Here is a 9,923-nt window from a genome sequence, read left to right on the forward strand (position 1 = left end):
ACATCCCTGGTCATCCCTACTGCTTCTGATCTGGTGGACTCACTAAACACACATGCTTCGTTTGTAAATTATGTCTGAGTGTGCCCCTGCCTACACCTGTTTGCTTGATATAAGGAACTTGAAAAATATTTTTTACTTTGACACTTAAGTATATTTTAGCAATTACATTTACTTTCACTCAAGTATGACAATTACATGTAGGTACTTTTTGCACCAATGAGTACATGATATACACAGCCATTGGTAATATAACCATACTTTACTCATGGCTAAGGGACATTAGTAAGGAAATCTAATCTCTTCCTCACTTCTCTCCATAGGGTGAATGCTGAGCCTCGCTCCCCACCTAGAACCCCCCTCACCCCTACCTTATCTTCAGGATCAACAGCACTATTCCCCCCTCCCAGACCTGCCCTCTCCTCAGGACCACCCCTGATGACTCCCCCGACTCCCCCCTCTAAACCCTCCTCTCCCCCTGTCTTCACCCGCTGACCCCACTCCCTCACCACCATTCCATTAGACTCCTCTACCCCCCCTCCCCCCTAAACCCCTCACTCCCTCCTCACCCTCCTCATCCACACCACCCCTTCTTTCAGCATCTGAACTGCTCCCTCCTCAAATTGACCGGCCATTGGCTCCACTGACACCACTGATGTCCCTCATGCCACTGTCACAGAGGACTGTACCCCCCCACGCCCAAATCCCAAGCACCTGATGTCCTAGAGCATCCACTTCACCCCTCCCCCACACCAATATCACCTCAAGTCTCAGTGCCCTCTACACTCCCTTTTCCTAATATCTTGGATGTCTCTCCTCCTCCTCTCCCCTTAGATATGTCCTCTTCAGTCCCAGAGCTCTCTTCTTCAGAGCCAACCGTTACCAGCACTTTCCTCTCACCAGTCCTAAATCCCTCCCTCACTTCCTCTCTCCTCTGCCGCGTGTACCTCCTATAGCAAAACCCCCTCCCTCCACTCCCCCATTCATCTCTCTTTCAAAAACCCTCCTTATTCTCCTTTCTCCTCTCCCCTCTGTTCCTCCTGTCTCAAAGTTTCTCCTCACCCCCCCTTCCTAAACCTTCAGCACCTCGAAAACTCTCCGGTCCATCCAGCCGAGACCCCCCTGTTCCTCACCCTCACTCGATAGCCAAGCCATCCTCCCCTGCTCTCCCCAGACCCCCTCTTCCATCTACCAAGCCCTCGTTTCCCCCTCTCCCCACCCCACTAGTCCCTCTTTCAGCTAAGCCCTCTCTCAGCCCCAGCCCCAACCCCAGCCCCAACCCCAGCCCCAGCCCCAGCCCCAACCCCAGCCACAGCCCCACCACCTAGCATCAGTATCCTGGAGAAGCTGATCAAAACATGTCCTGTGTGGTTGCAGTTAGCCATGGCCCAGGAGAAATCCTCACTTATACTGGAAGAAAGAAACTCCTGGGTGAGTGACAGACAAATTCTCTTTACGCAAACACACAGGCACATGTTGTAACTGTCTTGAGCATAACGAGCCTCAAACATGATTCATTTATTACCAAACACCCTTTCATAGACTTGCAAACATAGACGTCAAATACATACACACACACAACACAGATGAAGGGCCAGACATCGTTTTCTGGCATAAGGAAACATCTCTACAGTGATATTTGTTATGATATTGATATGTTGACTTTGTGCACCAGATCTTTTTAGTGGCGTAAAAGCCCGGACCAAGAAGCCATGGTTCTGTCAGTACGTGTGTCTAACCAGCAGGGGGAGCTTCAGTCCAGGGACATTCTGGTTAAAGAAGAGAAGTCATGTGCAGTATCCTAACTAGGTAGATGGTCTATGATGTTCTTAATGTCCCTTTGTAACAACTTTGTCCTAACCCTAAGCCTTCACAGTTTCCCACTGAAAGGGGATGTCTGTTTGTGTCCTGTCCTCAAACCCTAGTGAACAGTCCGTGGTAAATAGATATGGGGACTTATCAGTGTTAAAGCCCTTATCCTGCTACCCCATCCATCCACACACACAGAACAACATGATGCTAGCCATCATCCACCACACACAGAACACTGATGCTAGGCCATCAATCCACACATCCATCCACACACACAGAACCACATGATGCTAGCCCATCCATCCATCCATCCACACACACAGAAACCCAGGATGCTAGCCCATCCATCCATCCATCCATCCATCCATCCATCCATCCATCCATCCATTCCATCCACCCATCCATCCATCCACACACACAGAACCCATGATGCTAGCCCATCCATCCATTCCATCCATCCATCCATCCACACAACAGAACCCAGGATGCTAGCCCATCCATCCACCATCCATCCATTCCATCCATCCATCCATCCATCCATCCATCCATCCACACACACAGAACCCATGATCTAGCCCATCCATCCATCCATCCACACACACAGAACCCAGGATGCTAGCCCCATCCATCCATCCATCCATCCATCCATCCATCCATCCATCCATCCCATCCATCCATTCCATCCATATCCATCCATCCATACACTACCACACCAGAACCCATGATGCTAGCCCATCCATCCACACAGAACACATGATGCTAGCCCATCCATCCACCCACACACACAGAACCCAGGAGCTAGCCCATCCATCCATCCATCCATCCACACACACAGAACCCCTGATGCTAGCCCATCCATCCACACAGAACACATGATGCTAGCCCATCCATCCACACAGAACCCCTGATGCTAGCCCATCCATCCACACGAAAACACATGATGCTAGCCCATCCATCCACACAGAACCCAGGATGCTAGCCCACCCATCCATCCATACACACAGAACACATGAATGTAGCCCATCCATCCATCTACACACAGAACCCATGATGCTAGCTCATCCATCCATCCAAATACACAGAACCCATGATGCTAGCCCATCCATCCATCCATCCATCCCACACACAGAACACATGATGCTAGCCCATCCATCCATCCATCCACACAGAACACATGATGCTAGCCCATCCATCCAGCCATCCACACACAGAACACATGATGCTAGCCCATCCATGCCACACACCACAAACCCCTGATGCTAGCCCATCGCATCCCATACACAGAACACATGATGCTAGCCCATCCATCCATCCACACACATAACCCATGATGCCCCATCCATCCACACACACAGAAAACATGATGCTAGCCCATACCACCACCTACACACAGAAAACATGATGCTAGCCCATCCATCCACCACACACGGAACCCATGATGCTAGCCCATCCATCCATCCATCCACACACAGAAACACATGATGCTAGCCCATCCATCCACACACACACAGAACACATGATGCTAGCCCATCCATCCATCCACACACAGAAAACATGATGCTAGCCCATCCATCCATCCATCCATCCACACAGAACACATGATGCTAGCCCATCCATCCATCCATCCACACACAGAACACATGATGCTAGCCATCCATCCATCCATCCACACAGAACACATGATGCTAGCCCATCCATCCATCCACATCCACACAGAACACTGTGATGCTAGCCCATCCATCCATCCATCCACACACAGAACACATGATGCTAGCCCATCCATCCATCCATCCACACAGAACACATGATGCTAGCCCATCCATCCACACACACAGAACACATTATTACAGCTGCTCTATGTGACATGTGTGACTTCTGTGGTGGAGAGGGGAGGTTGAGGGTATTAACTTCCTGTCCCCTGCTCTTCTAGGCTGTATGTCAACAGTACAGGACTTCCTGACACTCTGAGCTTACCAGACCCCGGCCTCAGTGTAGGGAGGTGTGTGTTTGTGCAGCCTGGTCTCATAGACTAGACAACATAGTAAATATAAATCCAGGCCACCCTACTTTAGTTTTTGCCCTACGTAATCTTCTGTCTTATATAACCATACCAAACATAACTAACCCTAACCCCTAACCATAATCCGTATTACCTACCATACAAAACGCAACATACAGTATAATTGGAATGTCCCCGATTTACGTTTACTATGTTACGTCTACCCCTGAGTCCAGGTAGGTGTGTGTGTGTGTGTGTGCGTTTGTGTGTGTGTGTGTGTGTGAGAGAGAGAGAGAGAGAGATGTCCAGATATGTAAATTATCCAGTATAACAATAGCTGCATGTTCAGAATATATATTTGTCAAGGAGTGCATGAAATGCACTTGGTATGCATGTCCTTGCAGCTACGTCCAGTAAATGTGTTGGCCTAGGATTGGGAAGTGCTTGTAACAAATGTTATCTGTTATCTTTTGCTCATCTCTGTCAACATTCAAAGTTTTCTCCCCTCTATAAATAGCTATTGTCTGTGGCTTGGATGGGGTTAAGTTTCACTTTGCACATTGATAGTTACCATAGTATAGTTATACATGATATGAGAGAGAAAGAAATAGAGAGAGAGAACAAGAAAAAGAGTTGCAGACCCTAAATCATGTGTGCAGGCCCCAATCTATCCCTACTACATATTTAAGGGATCATTGTGATGTAGAGTGTATACACGCATGACTGTAAGTCGCTTTCAGAATTTATACAGTATCAGTATCTAATATCAGTATTGATACAGTGTCAATATTGATACAGTGTTGCGTTATAACACCCTTTCCAACCCCGTAACAGTGATCTACCTGGAAGGGTCTGTCCTGGTCTTTGACACCATCTTCAAACTCATCTCCTTCTACTGTGTCAGCCGGTAAGACAAGACTATCCTTCATATCCTACAGCCTGGCACTCAGAATATTCACTTGTTCTAAATGAATAATGATGAATTTATCTTCCAGGGATATTCTCCCCTTCACTCTGAGGTTGCCTGAGGTCATCGTCCAGGCAACCAAGTATGAAGACATAGAGACGATATCGACGTTAGGCTCAGGTACTTTGAATGTATATTCCTTAGGTGTGTCTATGGGGTAGCAGCACATTATCTCACGGTACGATAAAAAAGTGTAGGAGCCTTTTGGTGAAATGGAGAGGAAGTGTGACAACCGTGTCGATGTGTGAGTGAGCGGATATTCAGACAGTGAAGTGCCCTGTACTGAATATATTAAGGCGAGCGCCCTCCTTTAATAGCCACACAACACAACCCTCCAGATTCAACAAAGACCCGTTTATATTCTCTCTGATGCTTTTTGTTCACTGTAATGATTGATTCTTCATCAGGAAGCAGCATATTTTGAACATAAGAGTGACATGAATGTCTAATGATGGGACTGTCAGTTTGGGGCTCAGCTCTCTAGTGATAGTGTGATGGTAACTCTCAGTTTCTCCTGTCAGATTTCTGGGGCTCTCAGCTGAACAGTTCCTCTGAGGAGCCAGGACAAAGGGGTACACCAGTAGGCCAGGGCCAGGGTCACAGCTCCTCCTGTGAGATCCATCTGTCTGCTGGGACCGGTAACGAGCGGCTGTGGTACGTTAACCCCATCTTCATTGAGGAGTATTGCAGCAGCCTGGAGGCCTCCACTCCCGTCGCTGCTCCCATCCTCAGGAGCCAGAGCCTGAACACCCCAGGCCAAGGGCAGGGGCAAGTACCCCCCAAGTTCAAACGCCCCCCACCCCGACCCCCTAATGTCCCTGAGGGATTGTTACTGTCACAGGGGGCCAAGCATGGGAACAGAGGGACGTCTGATTCCCCCTCCCCACGCTCACCACCCACACTTCGTAGAGTTACAGTCAAGTTAGGGCAGAAAGGGGAAGGAAACAGCAGCAAGGGCAGTGGGGAGGGAGAGAGAGCTGCCTCTCAACTTTGCTCAGAGAGAGAGGTGTCAGTTATAGCCACTGACTCAGTAGCAGCTACTCAGCCTCTACAGCCGCTGTCACCGCACGGAGCAACAGCTAGACATCAGCACCCAGCACCCCGGCCACCCCCACACAGGATACCACTTGTGCCCCTCCGGCGGATGCCCTCAGAGAAGCGTCCTCCACCCCCAGGACAGGAGCCGCCCCAGGAGGGCAGTGTTGGTACAGTGCCTGTTGCTTCACTGGTGTGCATCGACGGCACCACCAACATGGCAGAGGAGAAGAAGGAGTTAAGAGTGGAGCCCTATGCTGGTGAGACAGAGACACTGCAGAGGCAAGGGACATCAGAGACTTCAAACAGCAGTGACGCTGTCAGCGTGGCTGCACCAGCCCCTCTGACGAAGAGGGCCGCACCGCCAGTCCCGCCTCCCAGAAAGAATAAGCCCTCCCAGGCCATGCCCACTACAACTCTCTCCCCAGACATGATAGGTGGAGGACTTCTTTCAATCAATGCATCATTAGACACCCCCCAGACCTCCAGCATCCCCTCGCCAGCCCGGAGGGCCATTTCCATCGCTGAGGGGGAGGTAAGGGAGGCCAGGGGGGCAGATGTGTCCCTGTACGCCCCTGATGGTGGCGCGGCCATCCCTGCACTGGACCATGACTCTGACTCTACCAGCAGCACAGAGGAGGAGGCTGATACCGTGGCCAGCCAGGCTGGAGGGGCCGTTGGGACCAACAATACCAAAGTATATATATTAATTTTATTGATTTATTCAACCTTTATTTCCCCAGGAAGTCCCATGTAACATTATTATGCAGCTCAGCTGTGTAACTAGCATTATCCTAACTACAAGCTTCATTTGCTGCTGTGGCTTTCTTACTGTATCAGAATTTGCATTACATTTTCCTGTCAAATAAAATACTTATCATTCAAAACCAACAAACCCCAGGTGTCAATGAAAAGGACCCCTACCATTATGCTGGACCGGGCCAAGCAACGCCTCTCCATGGTTCACTTCCCCAGTGTGTTTACCAACTTCATGAGCGCTGACCATAAGCTGCAGAAGAGGATTGTGGAACTGTCCCGGGACGGGAGCTCCTACTTCGGGAACCTGGTGAAAGATTACAGGTAGGGATCAGTTCAAAACAGTTTTTTTTTTTTTTAATCGCTTCGTTGATGGGCTGATTAGGGCCAAACATATATTTTCATTCAAAGCAGAATCTGGTTCATTTCAACTCATATCTCTGTCGAGCCATGGAAAATGTCACTTAAATAATAATAAAAAAATATATATATATCACTTCAGAAACCCTCAATCGACTAATTAAGGAATCTATCCCAGGGTGTATATCCTGGAGACCATGGGGAAGCACAGCTCCAGCACTGAGCTGCTGCAGGAGATCAGGCAGATGATGACCCAGCTGAAGAGTTACCTCATCCAGAGCACTGAGCTGCAGAACCTACTGGAGCCCAATGTTTACACAGAGGACAAACTAGGTACCTGCTTACTCACATAATTCTCCTCTTCATACTCAACATTCATCTATCAATACCCAGCGTTTAAAAACTCCATTCTGTAGATTCCTTACCCGGTCAAAGTTCCACTTTCTCCTTACTTTAATTGTCCCGTTGGACACTGAATAAGGTGGGCATGTTCATTTGAAGTATTTTGGCAAAAGTGTTCCCATTATGTTCCCGTTATTCCGTGTCAAACAGGAAGCAGTTGTCATTAACAGTCTTCTCATTGTGCGCGGTAAATTAGACTTTGCAGTGGCACCTATCAAATAACAACAGGGACAGAAGACATAGTTGTTAGTCAGGGTTGTCACCGTTGACATTTTGATGGCTTAACTGGGTTGTTGGTATACAAGAAGTCCCCTTTGATATACAACTTATTTTGCCTCCAGCGTGAAATGCTGAATGCCAGGTTTTCTTACACAGTGTACATTCAGAATACACTATATATTAAAGGGAGGATAATATTCATACTGAATTAATAACCATTTGAAAAGATTTTTCCCATAAAGAACTACAGTATAACTGCAGGCAAAATGACAATAGTTGGCAAAAACACTTTAATTAATCGGCTTCCGTATTTGCATAGAGAGTATAATAACCAGCAGCATTGAGTAGCCACATTCTAGTTTCCTCCGTTACTCTTTGCACTGCACAGAAGACTAACTGTAGCCACAACATGCTCTCTCCCCAATGATTTCTAACCAGTGTTTTTTTTTGTTCCTCTCCAGAGGTGATTATGGAGGCTGCTCTGTGTAAGGCTGTGCTGAAGCCTCTGCGGGAGGCTGTCTACTCCGGCCTGAAGAACATCCACTCCAGGGGGGGCTGTCTGAAGAGACTGAGGGAGAACCAGAGTGTGGTCCTGGGCACCACCACCACAGATCTGGGGGTCACCACCAGCGTTCCAGAGATCCCCGTCATGGAGAAGGTAGACAGGGCTGCATCTGAAATTGCACATGATTCTCTATGCAGTGCCTTGCTTTGACCCCTTAATCACATTCTATGGCTCCTGACTTTTTGTCTTGTGTGTTTTTGTCCGATGTGAATTTCCCTTCGGGGATTTAGAAAGTACATATCTATACTGGGCATCATAAGTATTCACCGCCCTTGGATTTCTTGACATTTTATTGTGTTACAAAGTGGGATTAAAATGTATTTAATTGTGATCTATACGAAATACTCTGTAAAGTCAAAGTGGAAGATGAATTATGAATTAAAACTAAAACACGAATATACCTTGATTAGATACGTATTCACCCCTGAGTCAATACATGTTAGAATCACCTTTGACAGTGATTACAGCCGTACGTCTTCTTGGGTGAGTCTCTAAGAGCTTTGCACACCTGGATTGTGCAAAATTTGCCCATTATTCTTAAACAAAAAAATTCTAGCTCTGTCAAGGTGTTGGGGATCATGGCTAAAATGTTAATAGTTCTCTTAATTTCAGTATATGTGACAAGTATAGTGTAGAGAGTCATTGTACCATCTAAACCGCTGAAGCTGGTGTACAAAAAAATGCAAAAACGAAACTTAAGAAAGGGAAGCATAAAAATAGCGCACATAGAACAGATCTACACCTTCTTAGACTTGCTTTCAATCAGAATGACATATCTATATCACACATTTCTATGTGAATTTGGTCAGGTAGCTCAAAAAGTTACATATTGCAGCTAAAAATCTATTTCAATCCCACTTTGTAACATAACAAAATGTGCAAAAATCCAAGGGGGTGAATACTATCTATCTATCTATCTATCTATCTATCTATCTATCTATCTATCTATCTATCTATCTATCTATCTATCTATCTATCTATCTATCTATCGTATCTATTATCTTATCTTATCTATCTTATCTACTCTTATCTATCCTTATCTATCTTATCTATCTTATCTATCTAATTCAATTCAAGGGGCTTTTTTGGCATGGGAAACATGTGTTAACATTGCCAAAGCAAGTGAGGTAGATAATATACAAAAGTGAAATAACAATACAAATTAACAGTAAACATTACACATACAGAAGTTTCAAAACAATAAAGACATTACAAATGTCATATTAAATATATACAGTGTTGTAACAATGTACAAATGATTAAAGCACACAAGTTAAAATAAATAACATAAATATGGGTTGTATTTACAATGGTGTTTGTTCTTCACTGGTTGCCCTTTTCTTGTGGCAACAGGTCACAAATCTTGCTGCTGTGATGGCACACTGTGGAATTTCACCCAGTAGATATGGGAGTTTATCAAAATTGGATTTGTTTTCGAATTCTTTGTGGATCTGTGTAATCTGAGGGAAATATGTGTCTCTAATATGGTCATACATTGGGCAGGAGGTTAGGAAGTGCAGCTCAGTTTCCACCTCATTTTGTGGGCAGTGGCACATAGCCTGTCTTCTCTGTGAGCCATGTCTGCTACGGCGCCTTTCTCAATAGCAAGGCTTGCTCACTGAGTCTGTACATAGTCAAAGCTTTCCTTAAGTTTGGGTCAGTCACAGTGGTCAGGTATTCTGCCACTGTGTACTCTCTGTTTAGGGCCAAATAGCATTCTAGTTTGCTCTGTTTTTTTTGTTAATTCTTTCCAATGTGTCAAGTAATTATCTTTTTGTTTTCTCATGATTTGGTTGGTCTTATTGTGCTGT

The 9,923-nt window shown here is 46.2% G+C and overlaps 1 protein-coding gene across 2 annotated transcripts in view; it reads left to right on the forward strand.

Annotated features, from left to right (window-relative positions):
* The first annotated feature begins 1,338 nt into the window (after nucleotides 1-1,338).
* The window catches only part of rin3 (Ras and Rab interactor 3), a 14,548-nt gene continuing 5,963 nt past the window's right edge, over nucleotides 1,339-9,923 (forward strand). For both annotated transcript variants that reach the window (XM_023994018.2, XM_023994019.2), the window contains exons 1-8: nucleotides 1,339-1,428; nucleotides 1,673-1,788; nucleotides 4,643-4,715; nucleotides 4,804-4,895; nucleotides 5,297-6,507; nucleotides 6,712-6,890; nucleotides 7,105-7,259; nucleotides 8,009-8,205. In XM_023994018.2, coding sequence (XP_023849786.1) covers nucleotides 1,710-1,788; nucleotides 4,643-4,715; nucleotides 4,804-4,895; nucleotides 5,297-6,507; nucleotides 6,712-6,890; nucleotides 7,105-7,259; nucleotides 8,009-8,205 — 1,986 coding nt within the window. In that variant the 5' untranslated portion in view covers nucleotides 1,339-1,428; nucleotides 1,673-1,709. The remainder of the gene's footprint in view (nucleotides 1,429-1,672; nucleotides 1,789-4,642; nucleotides 4,716-4,803; nucleotides 4,896-5,296; nucleotides 6,508-6,711; nucleotides 6,891-7,104; nucleotides 7,260-8,008; nucleotides 8,206-9,923) is intronic.

This window comes from Salvelinus sp. IW2-2015, linkage group LG9, assembly GCF_002910315.2.
Source record: "Salvelinus sp. IW2-2015 linkage group LG9, ASM291031v2, whole genome shotgun sequence".
Taxonomy (NCBI): domain Eukaryota; kingdom Metazoa; phylum Chordata; class Actinopteri; order Salmoniformes; family Salmonidae; genus Salvelinus; species Salvelinus sp. IW2-2015.